At 37.6% G+C, this 21,488-nt stretch overlaps 2 protein-coding genes across 2 annotated transcripts in view; both read right to left on the bottom strand.

The window, feature by feature from the left end:
- Positions 1 to 2,936: 2,936 nt before the first annotated feature.
- On the bottom strand, positions 2,937 to 10,678 carry pdia4 (protein disulfide isomerase family A, member 4). Its single transcript, XM_036558568.1, has 10 exons — positions 10,336 to 10,678; positions 8,743 to 8,932; positions 8,445 to 8,650; positions 7,491 to 7,629; positions 7,153 to 7,358; positions 6,422 to 6,580; positions 5,300 to 5,451; positions 5,061 to 5,217; positions 4,504 to 4,737; positions 2,937 to 3,558 (listed from the first exon to the last, which is right to left on the bottom strand). Exons 1-10 carry the CDS (start codon positions 10,412 to 10,414, stop codon positions 3,146 to 3,148), a joined length of 1,935 nt encoding a protein of 644 aa, XP_036414461.1. The 5' UTR covers positions 10,415 to 10,678; the 3' UTR covers positions 2,937 to 3,145.
- A 5,032-nt stretch (positions 10,679 to 15,710) lies between these two features.
- LOC118798546 (polycystic kidney disease 1 like 1) overlaps positions 15,711 to 21,488 on the bottom strand; it is a 40,272-nt gene continuing 34,494 nt past the window's right edge. Inside the window, exons 40-45 of the mRNA XM_036557925.1 lie at positions 20,461 to 20,562; positions 20,229 to 20,369; positions 18,860 to 18,994; positions 17,396 to 17,629; positions 16,236 to 16,397; positions 15,711 to 15,911 (exon numbers count right to left, since the gene is read on the bottom strand). Coding sequence (XP_036413818.1) covers positions 15,711 to 15,911; positions 16,236 to 16,397; positions 17,396 to 17,629; positions 18,860 to 18,994; positions 20,229 to 20,369; positions 20,461 to 20,562 — 975 coding nt within the window. The remainder of the gene's footprint in view (positions 15,912 to 16,235; positions 16,398 to 17,395; positions 17,630 to 18,859; positions 18,995 to 20,228; positions 20,370 to 20,460; positions 20,563 to 21,488) is intronic.

Here is a 21,488-nt window from a genome sequence, read left to right as displayed (position 1 = left end):
AGATAGTGGAAGCATAAGGTTGGTGTTTCTAATAGTGACCAGTGAGTGGAAGTACAAAGTAGGTGGTTCTATAAAGTGGTCAGTGTTAATGCAATGTAGATGTTTCCAATTAAGTGTCCAGTGGGTGGAAGTACAAGGTAGGTGTTTCTAATACAGTGGCCAGTTAGTAGAAGTGCAAGGTGGGTGTTTCTGATAAAGTGGCCAGTTAGTGGAAGTACAATGTGGGTGTTTCTGATAAAGGGGACAGTGACTGGAGGTACAAGGTGGGTGTTTCTGATAAAGTGGCCAGTGAGTGGAAGTACAAGGCGGGTGTTTCTGATAAAGTGGCCAGTGAGTAGAAATACAAGGTGGGTGTTTCTAATAAAGTGGCCGGTGAATGGAAGTACAAGGTGGGTGTTTCTAATAAAGTGGCCAGTGAATGGAAGTACAAGTAGGTGTTTCTGATAAAGTGGCCAGTGAATGGAAGTACAAGGGGGGTGTTTCTAATAAAGTGGCCAGTGAGTAGAAGTACAAGGCGGGTGTTTCTAATGAAGCGGCAAGTGAGTTGAAGTACAAGGTGGGTGTTTCTAATAAAGTGGCCGGTGAATGGAAGTGCAAGGTAGGTGTTTCTAATAAAGTGGCCAGTGAATGGAAGTACAAGTAGGGGTTTCTGATGAAGTGGCCAGTGAGTAGAAGTACAAGGTAGGTGTTTCTAATAAAGTGGCCAGTTAGTAGAAATACAATGTAGGTGTTTCTGATAAAGTGGCCAGTGAGTGGAAGTACAAGTTAGGTGTTTCTAATAAAGTGGCCAGTTAGTGGAAGTACAATGTGGGTGTTTCTAATAAATTGGCCAGTGAGTGGAAGTACAAGGTAGTTGTTTCTAATAAAGTGTCCAATGAGTGGAAGTACAATGTGGGTGTTTATATAAAGTGGACAGTGACTGGAGGCACAAGTTAGGTGTTTCTGATAAAGTGTCCAGTGAGTGGAAGTACAAGGTGGGTGTTTCTAATAAAGTGGCTGGTGAATGGAAGTACAAGGTGGGTGTTTCTAATAAAGTGGCTGGTGAATGGAAGTACAAGGTGGGTGTTTCTAATAAAGTGGCCAGTTAAAAACTAAAAAAGACGGCTTTGGTTCCGGGTAAGTTTCTGCAGGTGTTTGGTTGAAGCATGAAATTGATAGAACAAAAGTTCATTATTTGAGTCAAAATAATGCAGGCCAATATTTAGTCATGCCACCTCAAGGGGATGCCAATGTGTTTTTAATATATTGCAAGTTATATCAAGTTATATCAATCACTATTCTCAAGCAATATAATTGCAGTATGGAATTTTGTCATTATCATGCAGCCATGTGATTAGAAAACTGTAGTCAAACGCAGACAAAAGTATAGATTCAGTTGCTGCAAGTTTCATTTGTGGAGACAGTGAAAGCCAAAGAGTTGACCAGATTGGTAAAGGTATAAATATATATATAAAGACATGGACAAATGTCTTACAGAGCCCATTTCAGGGAGATATAAAGGTTTAATGTAGTATGTAAACACTGTTAAAGTTTACCGCACTCACTACACTGTCCATACATGGAAACTAAGCTGCAAAAGCAGCCCATTTTGAATTTACTGTTTCTGTGATGTCACCAAAACCAGCACGTTTACATATTTCCACCTATTCAGCCTACAGCAGTTTAGCTCCACCCATTCACACTGAAGGTATAAGGAGTGTTTTGGCTCAGACTGATTTTTGAACAAGGTGCAACACAGGGCACCCTAATCAGAGCAGAGGTCATTTAAATATATCAGTCTTAAAAGCACAAAACAGCCAGTTTTGTTCTAAGAGATAATGAGAGATTGGAAAATGGTGATGTAAAAATGAATTTTGAATGTGTCTGGTACATCAGCCCACACTAATGTTACATGTTGACATCAGGGGAAAGAGTCAAAGCCAAAAAAAGTACAATATGGGCCCATTAGCATGTTGTTCCAGTTTGACAGGTTAAAGGAACACTTCAGCATTTCAACTTAATCACTGTCTGAAGCATCTGTAGCATGTTTGACTACCACATACAATGGTAAAGTATTTCACCAGAACTTAAAAAAAGAACAATCTGTTGACTATTAACCAACAAAAATGTAAGATATTTTTGTAGAGTGCATTCATGAATTCTTTGGTTCAGTGGTCCACATTTTTGCCCCAACTTAAACCACGACATGAGGATGAAAGAGAAGTGTGGGCGGGAACCACTGCTTTAGTCAAATGTAATTGTGATTTAAAGTGGCACTATAGCCAAAATATAAATCGAACCATTAATACATCTGCAGTAAATAGGTCTACTCTAATACAGCAGCTGTACAAAAATAGCCTCCAGAGTAAAATATTCCAGTTTAAAGACCAGGAAAACCCTTTTCTGATGATGCATTTTGAAGCTGGGAGGAATATTTGAAAAAAGTGTCCCCTCCTACCTGTAAGGAATTCCAAAACTTACATATTTGCATAATGCATGCTCGGTACTGTAGTGAGAAAATACTGATGAATGAAAACACAAAGAACGGCTGAGGTATATAATATCGCACTACAGAATATGTATGGTAAAAATCTGTAGTAATTCATTACTAGCACAGTGGTGCGGGCTGATCCAAATCACTGGCATAATCATTGATTACAAATGTGTATTCACAGAATTCAGTAACCACCCATTGTCTTCTCTTATAATCATTTTGGGTATGTTCTTTTCCAACTACAGGCAAAGATTCTGCATTTTGTTGTCTGTTGTAATCAACAATATGATGCAGATGTGACTGTTCTTTCAAGAAGGACAATACCTTTAAAGCAGGCAGGTAACCTGCCATGACTGATCAGGCTCTCTACAGGACCAACGTGACAAGTTCTGATGTATTTTATCCTGTATGTCTGGAGTCTCTTTAGCAGAAGTGTATAACCTTAGAGAAAGCAGACATTCAATTCCCCATTTTCACATTTTTTATTTAAAAAGATTTTGAAAAGAAACCTAATAAACAGTGCGTGCTTTGGAATGGAAAAGAAGATTCTGCTTTCAGGAACAAAAGGTTACAACAAAATCAAACCAGACTTCCATGGTCTGCATCATCAGCCACTCCAGATCACTTCCTGTATCTGAAGTTATTAAAGTTCATGGTTTCCGAAGAAAACGTCTAGAGTTCATCTTTCTTTTGTGATAGTTTTGTTGCATGTTCCTCAATGAATTTGCTCAAGCTCTCAACATTCCTTTCACCACCTTCAAATTTGATGGGACTCTGCTTCTTGTTGCTCGGAGCGAAGTATATTGTTGGGAATCCCTCTACTTGGTAGCTGTTGTGAGGCACGTCATTGGCAGTAGCGTCCATTTTGGCGATCACTAGGTTTTTCTCATTCTTGTATTTCTTCCCAAGAGCAAGATAATCAGGCTCTAGTTTTTTACAGTGACCGCACCACGGTGCGTAGAATTCAATAAGGACGTCCCTCTTCGTATCCAGAACAATTTCATCAAATGTCTTGCCGACGACCACCTTCACGGGTCCCTTGTTCTTAGGAATAGGCTGCGACTTGATAATGGGCTTCAGTTTGCCTGTTAAGGAGGACACAAAATACCTATGATCATCTGCCAATAATTCAACAACATGCATCATACTATAGCTCAGCATATTGTATTGTGCTATCATGACTAGCATTAGCTTATGGCTAGTGTGTTAGTTTGGGGCAAACATATTAGCTTGTGACTAGAGCGTTAGATTGAGACTCACAGCTCAACTTATTTCAGAAATTGTACTTTTTAAAAAAAAATTATAAATGTTGAATTATATTAAATTAAAAAAGAAAAAATAACATTAGTATAAACAACGTTTTCAAACACTTATTTTTTGGAAGATGTATTGAATTGAAACATCACTATCAGATCAAATTATGAAATTTGTAAATCGTTACATCCCTACTAATAACATAATACTTGGAAGGCTTTTAGGCCTGTTTCACAAAGATAATTTAAATCTTGGCTCCTACCAACAATGTCTATGCAGTGCAAACAGATGCCAGTGAAATAAAATATCTCTGTGGTGCAAACTTCAACTGGAGGTGGGCATTACAGCAAAAATATATTATGACACCAGAAGACATTTGCATAATACACAACACATGCTACAATATTTCACTTTTCTGAAATGTGAGAGTTGGAACAGATAAAATGACCCAGTAGAGCCACTTTAAAAACTAAGTACAATTATTTTTATGAAGTATTTAATTTCATAGCATATATCATTGTATTTAACAGAGCAGAGCCAATCAGAAAGCACCAGCATCCTCAAAAAATGTGTATGTGTATACACACACACACACATATATATGAATCTGTGTGTGCAGGTAAGAACTAATTTATGATAAAGACAGAGCATCATATCACTTATTTCTAGTCAGAAAGATTTATTAACAGTAACTAAAGCCTTTGTCTTCCAATCGCATAGTATCTATAAAGCACAATAGAGAAGCAGATGGATGAGGGAATCAGCCAATTCCTCACCTTTTTTGAAGGCCACAACAAATTCCCGAAGCACTTCCGAGTCGAATTCCTCCGGTTCCATTGCATACTTTTTTCCTCCTTCGGCAAGAATACCGACATTAACCTCCTCCCCGCTCTCACTCAGACCAAGGCTCTTCAGCTCATCAGAATAGTCTTCCTCATCAGCAATAGCAAAAGTGTACTCAGGGAAATCCTTCGCCACCTCCAGAACTTTGCTCCTCCAAAACTGAGTGGCTGTGCATTAAAAAGAAAAAAAGGATACATTAGAAGCAGTCAATTGCATTTCTGTCCAGCAGATGGCACTGTAGCACTAGTTAGGGAGTTATTTTCAAAAGCCTCGCTATGAGCAGAACAAATGCATTAATCCAAGCTGATGACATTTTTAACACAATCAATATTCATGAGCACTTTTTGCTCAGTAACACTCCCCTCTGAAAAGGTCTGTTTTACCAAATTCAGGGAAAATGGGTATTGTGTGTTTCCTACACAGCACACAGAGTTCAAACACATTCACCCACTGACTGATTTTTACAGGAGAGAAACTTCTTGAGCCTCACCGACTCTATAGTCAAAGCTGAAGTCAACTCCATAATACACAACCACCAGCGGCCGTTTCGTGTATCTCTTTCCATCATTGCTCGGTTTTCTGTGTCCGACTAAAGGCAGGGTGTGTTTCTTGAAGAAATCTTGAAGTTCTAAAGCAGTAGTGGAATCCTGAGACAAAAACATGTAAAATTACAACACTACCAAAAAAGTTTTCTATTTTTTTGGTGCTGAAGGACATCAGAGAACTTACTTTAATAGTGAAGGCTTGAGATGAAGGCTCAAATTTTGACCTGAACTTCTCAGGCTGGAGCATGACCACCTGTCCAGGTGAGGCCTTGAGGAATTTGGCTATTTCACTGCTGAACACGTGCCGGAATTTGTAGTCATCTCTCAGACTGTTGCCTGCCAATCAATAAAATTATCATATGGATTAAAGCAGTGGAACAAGAGAGAGAGTGTGTTATTGTGATTATAACTTCATGGTTGTGATTTATTCAAATGGAATGTACTTTAAAATAGGGGGGGTCACTTTGATGCAAGTTTTAAAAATACCTCAATTCTCATACATCTGCAACTTGATAATTTTATTAATCAAACAGATTTTTAAATCCAGAAGTCAATTGTAGTAAAAAGCCAGACAAACTCAGGTTCTCTGCCTGATCAGAGCAGAGTGGACATTTCAGAGATTGTGGTGTAATTATGGTAACATAAACAGGCCAACAGTAGCAAATGGTAGGCTCTCTTTTGCTTTTTAAGCTTATGTTTACTGATAGAAACCAGACTTGGAATCAGTGTTATATATTGTATTATGGAGGCCTGATGGCCTGCAAGTCAAAGCCTACAGTGTCTGTAACACATTACATTCACTGTAAGAAAATCCCTGCTTCAGCACAAAGCATGTATACTTTGTGAAGTACACATGCTTACAATGTTCATCTTAAGGCATAAAATAAAATTTTATGAGGAACATTCTAGTGGGCTGCATTCTCATGTGAACAGAAATTTACAAAAATGCTGGTGGTCTGGAAGAAGATTTTTTTTAAAAAAGGCCCCAGTAACGGCACTCAGTGAAATACTGGTTATTGTGAATAGTGACAGTAGAACACTTCTGAATCAGACGGTGTCGCTGAACTCTTATAACATAATTATTTTATACAGAATGCTGTAACCGGAGCAATTCAAAGGTCTAGTGAAAACTGAATTTGACCATGAGTGACATGCGCATTTCTGTACTCCAGAATAAGCAACAGTAATAAAAGTGATAAAGATTTATGCAGCCTGTCATCATCTATTAAGGTGTTTTAACCCTAATCGTTTCAAAATATCCTTTAATAAAGATGTAGAAAGCAGAAGAACTTGCACTGGTACTTACACGCCTCCTGATAGACCTCATAGCCAGCATCCTCTTCACTGGAGAACACGCCAACTATCAAAGCATCATCGCCATCCTTCAATAATTCTTGAATTTGTTTCAGGGCCTGGACTTGTTTGGATGGTGGGCCAGATTGCTCACTCATGTAATCAACAATACCTGGACACAAACATTTTCAGACATGCAGCTGTGACAACCTTGAAGCAATGTTTCAGCCAAAAATCAAATGTACACAATTTCCTCCCTTACCTGTCAGGCAACTGTTCTGCAAAGACATGCGTCTGATATTTGCTGATATTAGCATTGTGTTAACTGTATGCCTCAAACTGCATTGAGTTGTTAACCTCAAATAGACTTACTGGTTTTTGTTAACTACAAAAATGGACAGAAGTTCAATTTGACACAGTTTGAGTGTGATGATTTAGATGTGCTTATTTCTACTTTTAAAAAAATAAATAAATAAAATAATAAAAAAAATAAATAAATAAAATCTACAAAACATGTAATTTGACCAGGAATGTTTTAACTTTTGCACAGGACTGTGAACTTCCATTACTAGTTAGTTTCTAAATTAGCCTTGAAGCTCCAGTGCAAACCTAAAGAAACAAACTTTGGACATTAAACACGTCTTGACCAATCCACTACATCTGAGGTAGGGGTGAAATTTTATTTGTGGAGGAAACTTTTACTGCGATTCTGGAATCTTAAAACAAGTTGATAACATGACATACCGAATTTCTCTCGTGGTCCGTTGTACTCGAAGGCCTTGCCCTTCCTGAAGATTTTGAGTGTTGGGTATCCAGTTACGTTAAACCGGGATGCGATGTCATTCTCTACAGTTGCATCAACTTTAGCCAGTGGTATAGGAGGAGTGCGGTTGCTGAGCTCCTTCGCAGCCTTTTCATATTCAGGAGCGAGTCGTTTACAGTGACCACACCTATTTATTTTAAAATATAAAATGTACAACTTAGATAAACAGACACTATTCAACTGGAGCAATACTTAAATATACTGTGCACACTATGAAAAAGTGCTACATCAACATATAAAAACCAAACAAAGTACTGACCAGGGTGCATAGAATTCCACCAAAATGATGTCAGCGTTATCAACCACATCATCAAAGTTGTCCTTCGTGAGCACCAAGGTGGCCTCTGGAGGAGGTTTCCAGTCTGGCTTTGCAACTTCTTTAACCCGCTCAACGATCGCTGTGAAATTAAAGTTAAAGCCGTTTCCAGTATTAATGATACAAACAACAAACTGAAGCTAATAATCGTCGTTTCACACTCTGTGCACTTAAATACGACTGAAAAAAGTAAGCTTTATTAAACAGCATTTAGAGCTCAGTAGGGCTCACTGCTAATTAACAGCTGAATAATCAGAGGTTTAAAAAATGAAAACTGAAAATAACAAACCATAGACAGCCTTGCTGGAAACAATAAACTAAGAAGCCATTAAAGGGCCTGTATCAGGAAAACGGAACTTTCCTCCCTTTTTATTTGAGAAACAAAAATATCAAGCTGTACCATTCATTCCCCAATTCATATATGGAAACTAAGCTGGGAAATGGCTGATTTTGAACACACTGTTTTTGTGATGTCACAAAAACCAGGCTGCTTTTTGAATGAGGTACAATACAGGGCAGCCATTCAGAACGGAGCTAATTTGCATATATTACTCCTAGAGGCACAGAAACAAAAATAGCCTGTTTCTGAGGGCTAAACAGAAGTTGGGAAATGGCCATTGTGTCTGTTTTTGGTGCACAAAACCACACAAAGTTTTATGTGGACCTCAGGGAAAAAATTTAAATATCAGAAAAATAGGATACAGGCCCTTTAAAAACACTTCACTATAGAAAAAGAAAAGCACGTAAATATGCATGCATGATTACTGTAAGAGAAAGCAAAATATGCATTATTATAACTAACTGCAAACTACTCATTGCTGATTCACTTAAAAGGCATCAGGTAATTGAGTTTAGTCAGTAACAAAAAGCTCTCAGTGCTCGTTACAACAAGCTCACCCTTTTCAGTTCGATCTCCGTCGTATTCCAGCGGCTTTCCCTTTTTCAAAATTTTGATGGTAGGATAGCCAGACACTTCAAACCGACTTGCAAGAGCATTAGCTTTAGTAGCGTCTACTTTGGCCACAGGGATAGGTGGATCACTCTCTTTGAGCGTTTGAGCAATTTTCTCATATTCGGGGGCAAACTGCTTGCAGTGGCCGCACCTGGAGGGGAACAGGAAGTACTGATTGCACAGTCAAGCACTTCAAAAGGGTACGACAGAATCTTTCCATTAGCAGCTCACCACGTAACTTACCACGGTGCATAGAACTCCACCAGCACGGTGTCTTTGCCTTCTATGAAAGTGTCGAAGTTGGCATCATTTAGAACAAGCACTCCGTTCTCCTCTTTGACCTCAGTGCTATCATCATCATCGTCATCGTCGTCATCATCATCGCCATCACCATCGTCATCATCTCCCTCTTCCACCTTTTCACCAACATCATCTGTTCAAATTCACACATGAAAATTTAACATGATATAATATGAAAAATATTATAGCATTCAATAGAAGTGTTATAAAGTACTAGACATATGTACGTCTATGTATATTGCAAAAATATCTATTTTTTAAGGGAAAATATTTGTTGACTAAAATGACTTCTTAAAGGAATATTCTTCTGATTTTTCCAGATTCAAGTTCAGTTGTTAAGATGTAAACAAAGTTATCCTGAATAGTTTGATGTGAAATGCTTCGTTCAAGAGAAACTTAAGAGTCAGAACTGTTCACAGTGGTGGTGACAGGAACCAGACGTCCACTCTAAAAGTTCCTGCCCAAAGTTTTGTCATGAAAAGGTTATGAATACCTGGTGCCTGAGACCCTGCTTTATTATAGTTTTGAAATAAGTTAAAACATATTTTTAAAAATCCACTCATGGTGGAGAGTTCCATGAAGGGCATTACAAGGAAAAATAGTCCCTAAAGAAAACCTACTTTTCCTGAATTACCACTATTTTACCATCATCAACATTACTTATAAAAACTCAGAAGACGTGTAGGTTCATGGTTGGTTTAGGATAGTACACAAAATGGCTATATTTGTGTTGTAGACATTGTGACCCCCGGTTCCTATCACCACCACTGCAAAGAAATTAGTCAGTACTTTCCCCGCCCCCCACAATGAACCATTTCACATCAACCCAGTCTGAATTACTGTGTTTAGATCTTAATGACTAAATTAAGCTGAAACTTTGGAAAATCGGTGGAATTCCACTTTAAAATTTGTGTTGATGTGTTTCTTACACGTTATTTATACAGGTGTATTTCGAGCACTTGACTTTTTTCTGCACATATTTATTAAAAACTCGTGTAGGTTCGCTGGTGGTTTTGGATAGTAAATAAAATAAGTTAGTAACATTTGTCTTTTAGATATCGCAACCCCTGGTTTCTATCACCACCACTGTAAATTAACAATTTCAAAGTTGGTCCTAACTCAAAAACAAAGCAGCATGTCAGATAGTTTCGTGGAGTCTTATTAGTATTTTTTTCTCACATAAATAAACACATTAGCACTCTGAAAACTACAAATACATCCTTCTTAAACTTGAGATAGCTTTCATGAAAGGCAGTATTCAGTAGGTTAACTAGTAGCTCATTCTAACGAGGCTTTCCCGTTCCACCTTAAATGGTGCCGCAGTTAGCTACATTCTGGTGCCTGGGCAACTACTAACTGCGGCACCATTTAAGGTGGAACGGGAAAATTCGAGCAAGAAGCTGACATAAGCTTCGTCACAGGCTAACATCCACGCTTATTCCTGCATGGCTAAAATCCACGCTCTGCATTAGCATGGTGATAAATCTCTAAGCTGTGTGATTTAAGTGCCTGCTAGCCGTCTTAGGTGTTTCTTACCATCTTCCTCACACCGACTAAGCGAGATGAAGTGTGTTAGTCCAAGCAACACGATCAGCAGAAGCGTGATCTTCTTCATTTTCTCTGTTCTTCACCGGCGTTTCTCTAGCTAGGCTATGTTCTCCTCCCTTTCCTTCTCCACGCCAGCGGCCTGCACCACTCTAACGTGCCTCTTATTGCTATTTAAGCCTCGCACTGTTTCAGGTCACTCCTGCATTAAGGCAGAAGTTGGTGTAAAGCTGAAGGACACTGAACTGTATGACGCTTCAACTCTAAACCGCCTGTCTGTATTGACTTTTCCCTGATCGCTCCTGCACTCCTCACCCTCAACTTGTCTGACTTGCCACGCGCTGATTGGCTGTCTGCCGCCAAACCAACCAATCACACACCGCCACTCAAGTCTGTACGTTCAGAGCTGCTATTGGTTGACGGAGACTGAGATGAGAAACTATTCAAACCAAGATTCTTTGTGTCTGTAAAGGAATGCGTGTTTTTAAAGAAAGGAGAGGAGAAGTCTAATATTAATTTTAGCAATAGATACCAAAAATCCATACTATGTGGATTGCTTTACCAGCATGAATGGTGCTTAAACTACTTTAAAATCAATTACAAAGGCTTAGGCTGATCTATAATCAACTTTCTAATTCGAGCCCAAGTTCAAGTTCGTTTTATTGTCATATTTATTGAGAATACAGAGGATTCAAAATTCAAGGCAATATTATACTAAAAGTTGTCAAGGGGAAGATGATTTTTTTGGAATGTGTACTCCATGTTTACTCAAAGATGACTAGATATGATTACTATCTATCACATTAGATATACCTCATGAATTTCTTCAAACCTGTTGGCACTAACTCACCAAATCATACTATTGAACTGAAATATATGTAATGTAATATACATATTTGTATGTATTCTGTATTCTGGGGTGTTAAACATCTTCCACATTTTGACATGTAATAGTGGTATTAATAATAACACAATATAAGTCTATTCCAAAAGCACTGGAGGTGGTTGAGTGCTCATTACCTGGTATGAGGATGTCACGGTACAAACCTAATTCCAAATAAGTTGGGACAGTATGCAAAAAAGCAAAAAAAGAAAGCAGTGATTAGTATATTCTGTTTGACCTGTATCAAATTGAAAACATTACAAAAACACAATATTTGACCTTATGAACTTTTTCATCATTCCAAATTTGATGCCTGCAACACATTCCCCCCCAAAAAAAAGTTGGCACGGGAGCATGTTTATCACTGTGTTACATCACGTTTTCTTTTAACAGGACTTAATAAACATTTAGGAACTAAAGACAAAAACTGAATTGTTTGCGATTCTTTAATTATACAAGCCTTCAGCTATGCAGCCATACAGGACATTCATTGTTGTATTTTGAGCTTAATTAGACACACGTTTTCAATGGCAGACAGTTCTCTACTGCAGGCAGGCCAGTCAAGCACCTGCACTCTCTGATTACACAGCAATGCTGTTGTAACACATAAACAATGTGACTTGGTGTTGTCATGTTGAAATAAAAGGCAGCATATGTTGCTCCAAAATGTGTTCAGCGTTAATGGTGCCTTTACAGACGTTCAAGCTACTCACTTATACACCCCTATAACATGACAGATGCTGGCTTTTGAACTTTTCATGTTTGGTCCACTGAACACAACATCCATTGTTTCCATAAAGAATCAAAAAGGTTTATTCATTAGACCACAAAACATGTTTCCACTGTGCATCAGTCCGTTTCAGATTAGCTAGAGCCCAGAGAAGTTGGCAGCGTTTCTGGATGCTGTTGACATATGGCTTCCACTGTGCATAGTACAGTCTTGATTTGCATTTGTGGATCTGCAACTGATAAAGTTTATTGACAACTGTTTTTCAAAGTATTCCCAAGCTCATGCAATGATATCTATCACAGAAATGTGGCTGTTTTTAATGCAGTGCTTTCTGAGGGGTCAAAGGTCATGGCATTCACTTGTGGTTTTTTGGCCTATTCCTTTTTTTTATTTTTGTATCTAAAGAAAGAAATGCTAAAATACTAGATTAAATATAATATTTTCTAATATCAGATTAATATCTAATATTAATAAATTTAATTTAGCAACATTCCTGTATCAGGCCTGTATAAGTTATGAGCAGACTTGCATGACCTTAAAAACACTGACCTGGAATATTGACTGTTTGTTTTTCAGAATGTGCCTGTGTTGTTTTGTAGATACAGAACTGTCCACATGCCTTTGTGTGAGATGAATGACTGGTTATGTTATCAGGAGGAGAGTTTAAAACTGTGGCTGGTTGTATTTTTGTGCTCCCAGCTTTATGCAGGATATTATCTTCGCAGGCCAGGTTAAAGTGTTGATCTCTGTTTGAGCTCAGTGTATCACTGCATTCAATCTGAACGCTGACACAAAGTAAAGTTTGCGAGTCCTTTGATTTCTTCCCCGGCGCTACAGTGCTGTTTCTGCAGATCTTCTGGTCTGTGGAAATGGGTCTGTCATAGGTCATTCCTCTGCTTCCTCCAAAAGGCTGAAGGGTTTTCCAGTTGAGCGGTGACCTTGTAGTAAAATTAGTACATATTTACAGAGCTTATATTTACTTTGGCATTAATGTCAGTTGCACCTTGATAGAGTTTCATTTTAAGCGTGAGGAGAGCTTTACCTGTGACTCCGTTCTTCATATTCTTCACATATGTATGAAGAAATACTGCATGCACAAGAGGTCTCCAGCTCCATTGGGGTCATCACTTTCTCCTCCTCAGCATCCTGCAGTATAAAGAAAAAAACAACAGCTGTTAAATCAAAACCTCCATCATTTTTTTCAGTTTATTTATTTTTTACAGTACTTGAAAATATAGAATTGGCCCAAATTTACAGAGGATAAAATGTTCAGAATGTTTTTTTCCCTCTGCTATAAAGCTACTATTTCAAATGAAATAACAGAATGCCCTGTATTTTTTATCATCAGTTAAAGGCACATTATTTACTATTCATATGAAAGTGGTGTTTCGGTCACACTATATTTTGATGGTGTCCTATAGCTTAAATACAAATACTCAAAGCTAACTGCAAAATGATTACTGGCTAAGAAAAATCTTGAATAGAACCATTGCATTATATGGTGGTTCTTTAAACTTAAAGGTCCATTTATTACATTTATGTTGTTTTATATACCAAAAACAGTCAATTCATTTGTACATTATCATTTTCCGACCAGGCTGTTTTTGTTACCTTATCACATTAAGACTTACATTTGTAAATGAGCTCTGTTCTGACTGGTGGCGCTGGCTCATTCAAAAAGCATTCCACACTGAAACACTCCATTTAACGCCATCCTGAAATGGCGGAGCTAAACTATGGGCTGAATGGGTGGTTATATGTAAATATTTTGGTTTTTCGTGGCTTCACAGAAACAGTGAATTCAAAATAGGTTATTTTTGCAGCTTAGTTTTCATACACTGGACTGCACAGACTATGAAGTGAATGGTATGTTTTGAAAAAACAAACCAATGTTTTTATACTACATCAAAGTTTTATTTCAGAAAATTCAGTTTTCCATGATATAGGCTCTTTAAAATAAAAACAATTAAAAAATAGTTCTTCACACTCACACACCTCATTTACAAAAATGCATCCACTGAAAGGACCTTTAGCAAATCAAAAGCAGTCCTTCTGTGGCACTGCTCTAACCTGTGTGTGGTGTTCGGGTCTGTGGGACCCATTGTCAATGTTTACCAAAATAAAAAATGATGAGATTTATTGTTATTTGAACCTCAGATTCCTTGGCCTTTGCGCATTTTCTATGGAGAACATATAACACATTTTCAATGACTTCACACTGTCCACCCCCTACACATTTATATTACATGTGGTGTTAGGGTGAACCTGCGGGGAATAAAAGTGTGGAGGTGCTGTGGCCCTTCACTCTGTTCTCCTCCTACATGGCCAGATGTTAGCGTGTGTGTGTCTGTGTGTGTTTGTATATGTGTGCGAGTGTGTGAGGGTGGGCAACATGGACAGGCTGCTGACTGGCTACAGCTGCTAAAGGAGAACCCTACGCTGGACACTTGTGATATTTTAAACATCTGGTATTTTTACATCAATTGTTTTGGCTGTATTGATTTAAAAAACAAAATTGCTGTGGGTCCACCAGACCACTGAGTAACAAACACATCAACACCACACAAGGGTTAAATAACCATTTTCAGCACCTTTATTTTAAAGGCTTATTGTGTGTGTGTTATTAGGATTGGGTTTAGGTTCTGGCTTTTAGGTTTAGGTGAGGTTTAGAGAGGATTAAAGTGTGCGTTAGGTGTTGGGTTGAGGTTAACTTTAAAATTACAGTGAATGTTAGGTTTAGGTTTTGGGTTGAGGTTTAGATTAGGATTAGAGTGAGTGTTAAGTTTAATTTTAGGTTTTGGGTTCAGATTTAAGTTAGAGTGACTGTGAAGTTTAGGGCTAAGTTTTTGGTTGAGGTTTAGATTATGGTTAGAGTACATGTTGCGTTTAGGTTTTGGGTTGAGCATTATGTTAGGGTTAGAATGAATGTAAGGTTTAGGTTTAGGCTTTGGTTTCAGGTTTAGGTTAGGGTTAGAGTGAGCTGTTGCGTTTAGGTACTGGATTGAAAATTATGTTAGGGTTAGCACAAGTGTTAGGTTTAGGTTTAGGCTCTGGTTTAGGTTAGGGTTTAGAGTGAGTGTGAAGTCTAGGTTTTGTGCAGGTGTTTAAATTAGGGTTTGAACGATTGTTAAATTCAGAGTTTAAGTTTCAGTTTGGTTATAGGTTAGAGTTAGCTGGAGTGTTAGGTTTAGGTTAAGGTTTTGGGTTAAGGTTCAGGTTAGGGTTAGAGTAAGTTAGGTTTAAGTTTTGGGTTGAGGTTAAGTTTAGGATTAAAGTAATGTTATTTTAGGTTTTAGGTTGAGGTTAAATTTAGGATTAGAATAAGTGGTAAGTTTAGGTTTTCGGTTGAAGTTAAGGATTAGAGTGAGTATTAGGTTTAGGTTTTGGGTTGAGGTTAAGTTTAGGATTAGAGTGAGTGTTAGATTTAGTTTAGGTATTAGGTTGAGGTAAGATTTAGGATTAGAGTGAGTGTTAGGTTTAGGTTTTACGTTTCAGGTTGAGGTTAATTATAGGATTAGACTCAGTGTTAGTTTTAGGTATAGGCTTTGGTTCGATGTTTAGGTTAAGGGTTAGAGTAAGTGTTAAGTTTAAGTTCAGGTTTAGGGGAATAATAAGTCATGTTAAAAAAATAAGTCAAGATAAGCAGCTATAAAGCATCAACAGAGTGTTTCAAATAGTGTTACCAATATTCCTATGAAAGGTTAGCGTTCCACTTTGGAAAGCAGTAACATTACAAACCTCAAAATCATACTGTTATGAACAATGTATTGGAAATAAAGAGTTCAGTATAATGAGGGTCACAATGGTCACCTCTGAGCTGTAATCGTGTTCAAAACTGAGGCATCTCTGGTTCTTATGGTTTTCTTGTTCTTCAAGGGTGTCGCTGTTGGAAATCACATTGAGCCGCAACAACAGCTCATCAACAAGCTCCTCAAACTCCTCCAGGTACAAATTCTGTGAAAGAAGAAGTTTTAATGCTGTGTGAGATCAGGTTTGGAATGGTTTCTTTGAAATTTTCATACAAATTATGTACTTTTATTGCAGATTTAGAATGTTCTGAGAAGTATCAACAAAAATTTCTAAATGTAATCCACACACTTTATATTAATATGGTTTATTTAATTAAATTAAATTCAATTATAATTAATTTTACTACAACATCTAACAGAATAATACTGTATAAGCTAAAATTGTTGCCTGTCAACACTATAAAAAAAAAATTATGAACAAAATACAATATTAAAAAATCCAGTTTTGAAGTGTTAAGAAATTTCTCACATTAGCGTTATCATGATTATCCATCCAGTTCTGCCTGCCTTTGCCAATGAGAACCAAAGCCACGTCTCTGGTGTAAGTGAGCAGGTCAGACACAGATAGATGAGGTTTTCTTCTTTGGGATTTTGCTGCCTTTTTCACAAAGGAGGTGACCGCACCAGTTACCTGCAAAAAGGCACAACTTGAATGTCATTCATATTAAGATGTAGAGTATGGAAAATTGAAATATTTTATTTATCTTTTGGAGCTTCCTAACAACATATTCAACATACAATGACCAGCCACTTCATTAGGCACACCTACACTCATTGTCTATTTTATCAGCTCTGCTTACCATATAGGTGCACTTTGTAGTTCTACAATTACAGACTGTAGTCCATCTGTTTCTCTGCATACTTTATCAGCCCCCTTTTACCCTGTTCTTCAATGGTCAGGACCCCCACAGAGCAGGTATTATTTGGGTGATGGGTCATTCGCAGCCCTGCAGTGACACTGACGTGGTGGTGGTGTGTTAGTGTGTGTTGTGCTGTACAAGTGGATCAGACACAGCAGTGCTGCTGGATTTTTTAAACACTGAGTCCACTCACTGTCCACTCTATTAGACTCTCCTACCTTGTTGGTCCACCTTGTAGGTGCAAAGTCAGAGACAGAAGCTCATCTGATGCTGCACAGTTTGTGTTGGTCATCCTCTAGTCCTTCATCAGTGGTCATAGGTGGGTGGACTATTCTCAGTCCAGCAGGGACACTGAGGTCTTAAAAAACTCTGTGTGTCTGATCCCCTCATATGTGCAGTGCAACAGACACACTAGCACAGCACCACTACGTCGGTGTTACTGCAGTGCTGAGAATGATACACCAAATTAATACCTGCTCTGTGGGGCCCTGATCACTGACGAAAAGGGTAAAAGGGGGCTAACAAAGTATGCAGAGAAACAGATGGACTACAGACTGTAATTGTAGAACTACAAAGTGCACCTTAATGGTAAGTGGAGCTGATAAAATGGACAAAGAACGTAGAAACAAGGAGGTGTACTGAATAAAGTGGCTGGTCAGTGTCTAACATATATGTACCAGTAAAACCTTTCCCTACAGCCATGCACCAAGCCAAGAACCATTTAGGGATCTTTATATTTCAGGGTGGAGACTTAGACTGTCACACATACCACTGCTTTAAAAGCAACAGACACTGTGCACAATAAGGCTCCATAGACATAGAGCACCAAGGAAGCTTGAGTTTTGTGATCGAGTCCCCAGAGGTATCTGAGCCGTCCCCAGCCAAAGCAGTGAGAGATAATCCAATAAACAGATCTTGGTAAGGTCCTGAAGACTGATGCGTTTGAATGGAAAAGCAGGTTTCCCAAACAGGAGAAGGCAATGATCAGGATCACACCAGCTATCTGAAACAACAGCAAGAAACCAAGCAGGCTTTTAATGCTGTTGCACATCCACAGTAAATTAACACGAAGTTAAAACTTGTTCAAAAGTTTGGGCAAAATCAAGTTTACACAGTTTCCTAAAATGTACTTGATCAGGTATGACATGTTTGGTGTCTGAAGTTTGCTTCATTAATTTGCACTGGAGCTACGGGAGTAATGTAGCTAACAAGCAATGAAAGCTAATAGTCCACAAATCAACATGGTGCTAACTGCATACCTAAATCAAAACTTGCCTAATGCAGTGCTTTTTGAGTAATCTCTAACAGAATTGCACAGACAAATATACAGGCAATCAAGTTACAAGATGAATTTTATTGTTTTTAACTATTTAGTGTACTTTTCTGCATTTCCCATTCAGTACTGTGCAAAAGTGAGAGACCACGCTTCACTTATTTAATTTCCAGGAAAACGATTATTAAATACAAGTTTTATTTTTCAGTCAAGCAAAACATATTTAACAGAAATTTATATAGAAACCTCAACAACTAAATACAGAATTACATGTTTGTTAGTATTTAGTGTGTCCACTCTTTTATTACATCTTCCATTCTTTTCAGGAGGCTCACTTTCAGTTTTTCAGAGAAATCTTTTTTTTCCACACCTCCAAAGTTCAGTCTTAGTCTTCATTTTCTGCTTCTCACAATAAAAGTAATCCCAAACACATTCCGTGTTGTTCAGGTCTGGACTCTGAGGTGGTCAGTCCATTGTTCTGAGAACACCAGCAGCTTCTTTATACGATGTGTTTGTTTACTTTTCTCAGCGAGAGCCTCTTGACAGCTACACATCCTTTCACACTCATAGTGTTGGGTTATCTTCTCACAGTGGAAGGATGGCTGTGGATTTTTTCAAACCTGAAGCGAAATAGGAGCTTGATTTTCTCCTCTCTTTCAAAGATGAAAGTTTAAGTGCTGTTTATCTGATGAGGACAGTTTTGGTGGTCTTGCACGATCGTTAGTAATGTTTGAAACTCCTTATGCAAGTGGATTATCTTATATCTAATCTCCTCAGAATTAAATAAATGAAGAGTGGTCTCACAGTTCTGTAGCTCCAGAGCAAAACTAAAGACACAAAGTCCAAACATGTCTTAGACTGACTACATTTGGGGTAAAAGGAAAAACTGTAAGTTAGATTTTTAGCTAAATTATTAAGTTAATGCTGTTTTTTTACATCTACAACTACATGTATAAATACCAGTGGCCAAAGCAGGTTGGAGAAGATCAGTGCCATTGAAGATACTGCAGCAGTCATCACTTCATTTATGCGCAGCATGAAGCAACACTTCATCAGAAGAAGGAACACAAGAATACCGTGAAGTGAGCGAGAAAACTGTGAAAGACAAAAAGACACCTCAGATACTCCAAACCGTGAGTGATCTTCATACCACAACACATTCCATTACATTTAAGTGGATTACAGCAGACTACAGGATAAGAACTATTCCATTCATCTAAAAATACAAGGTTCTGTTCCAACAGCAAAGATATGTTCCATTTATGTCAATTATATGATGATTTAGCATTTAACTTTAACTAGATTTACTATATTGTAAATATACTTATACGTGTTTACAATATAGTGACAAAGCCCCCAACAACCACATTTAAGTCTAAGTAAATTTTATATGGATTTTTCAGGGTTTCTGTGATACATCTTAGAATTAAATTGAAAGTGAATGAATGAATCTTTCTTTCAACACAATCAAGCAAGTTTTACATAATTTATTTTAAAAATTAAAAAAAAAAATAAAGACCAGAAAAGATAAAACGTTTGGAACAGGTTTAAAGGGGCACAGTTAAGCCCACTCATTGTTTCAGAAAAATGATTCATTCTAATAATATTTTATATTATAATAAAGCTTATTATAATTGTCTTATTTTTCAAAACATAACAAATATTATTAAGTATTCATAACAAATACTTAACCTGACAATTATTCTTTATAAAATTTTACACATTATATGTATAGATTTGAGCTCAGTATATTTATTATTAAATATGGTAATTCTTAATATTTGATTATATGCCACTATATCAACATATAATGTTGATTATATGCACATATTTGCAGTGTTAAAGAATACATGCATAATGCAATTTTTGCAATAGATTTCTGCACCAATAATTATTTGGTGTTTTTTCTGTATTCTGAAGTTGGGGCTAACCTGAAGCTGCGTTCTGTGTACCAAGAAGTACTGAATCAGTCTAATGCTGACAGCTATGGAAGTAAGATGTAGCAAGGCAAATTGTTAGAAAAAACTCTCTTTATGTACGGCGTAGCTGTGGCCAACAACAGCTCATTCATAAAGCACAATGACTTGTGCATAAGCTGTGTTGTCTTTCATTGTGGTGGACGTTACAATATGTAAATATATGTTCTTTGCATATGGAACACAGTAAAGCAGTCAGGGTTTAATGGCATCTTCAGCGCAAGCAGCCATTTATGTGACAGGTCTACTGACCAAGCTGACAAATCCATAATGAAAAATCTGCTCTAATCTGGTCTCAGTCAATGTGTTTATCTCAACTGACAGTCAGATAAGTCTTGTTTTCTTTGAATTACCTGTTCCCAAGAGGATACAGGACTCATGTCAACAAATTTCTTAAAATCTTCCCTCTGCAGGTGTTCGATTGTGTCTGTTCTGAGTGTGAAGTGCTGCACGGCACAGATGAAGCTCAGAAAACTGATCAGAAGTGACACCACCTTCAAGAAAAAAGATTTTGGAGAGAGAATAATCGCAGTTAGCTGTCAAAGTGATTGATAGCGAAAAAGAAATAAAACTGCTGCAGCTCACCTCGAGCCAGTTCCACAGGTTTGTCCAGTAAAGCAATGCTTTCTGAGCCATAACACATATTTGAATGTATAACTGAAGCAGAGTGAGGAGCAGGAAGAGAAGCTGGGGAGATGGCAAAAAGGAGAAAGTGGTTAAAACCATATTAAAAAAAGAGCTCGTTTGTGGTATCACAGAAAAAGTGATACATTGAATAAAGATGATTCAAATTTAATTCTAGAGAAACTTACAGAATCAGAATTATTCACAGTGGAGGTGATAGGAACCAGACCTCTGCCTCTGAAAGCTCCCTCACACAAATTTACATGAGATGGTTATGACTACACTGCCTGGTATTGTTTTATGATAGTTTTGAGAAGGTTTTGGCATAAATTTGTGTCTAATTTAAATTTTTTAAAAATAGATTCATGGTGGAGAGTTACATACAGGGTGCTGTGTGGCAAAGTAGTCCCCAGAAAAGATGTCAATTTTTAGATTGACCTCTATTTGACCATCATCAGCATTACATTTTAAAACACAGATAACATGCAAGTTCACTGATGGTTTTGTAAATGTGCATAAATAGCAGTTTTGTGAACTTAGATAATAATGCAAACCTTTAGTTGAGACTCATTTGAGGTGGCTGTAATTGTGTGTTTTATATGTAGGTTCACTGGTGGTTTTGATAGTCAATAAAATGGCTATATTTGTGTTGTAGACATCGCAACCCCTGGGTACTATCATCACCACTGTAAAGAAATCTGTGAGTTTCCCTAGAATGAGCCATTTCAATATCATATATCATATATTTCCATATCACACCACAATTAACTTTGTTTACATCTCAACCACTCAATCAATTCAAATTTTGAAAAATCAGTGGAATTCTTCTCTAAGGGCCATGAAGCCATCTTCATGCTAAAAGCTAAAAGCTATTATATTAACCATGATGGTGTTTATGGTGGTGATGATGGTGGTTTTGGCTAGATCAGCTTCTCATTCTCACAAAAGTACACAAAACCAATGAGACCTGCTTAAATGGATGATTCTCG

Source organism: Colossoma macropomum, unplaced genomic scaffold (genome assembly GCF_904425465.1).
Source record: "Colossoma macropomum unplaced genomic scaffold, Colossoma_macropomum, whole genome shotgun sequence".
Taxonomy (NCBI): domain Eukaryota; kingdom Metazoa; phylum Chordata; class Actinopteri; order Characiformes; family Serrasalmidae; genus Colossoma; species Colossoma macropomum.
Note: the sequence above shows the minus strand (reverse complement) of the source record. Positions and strands in the feature narration are given on the sequence as shown.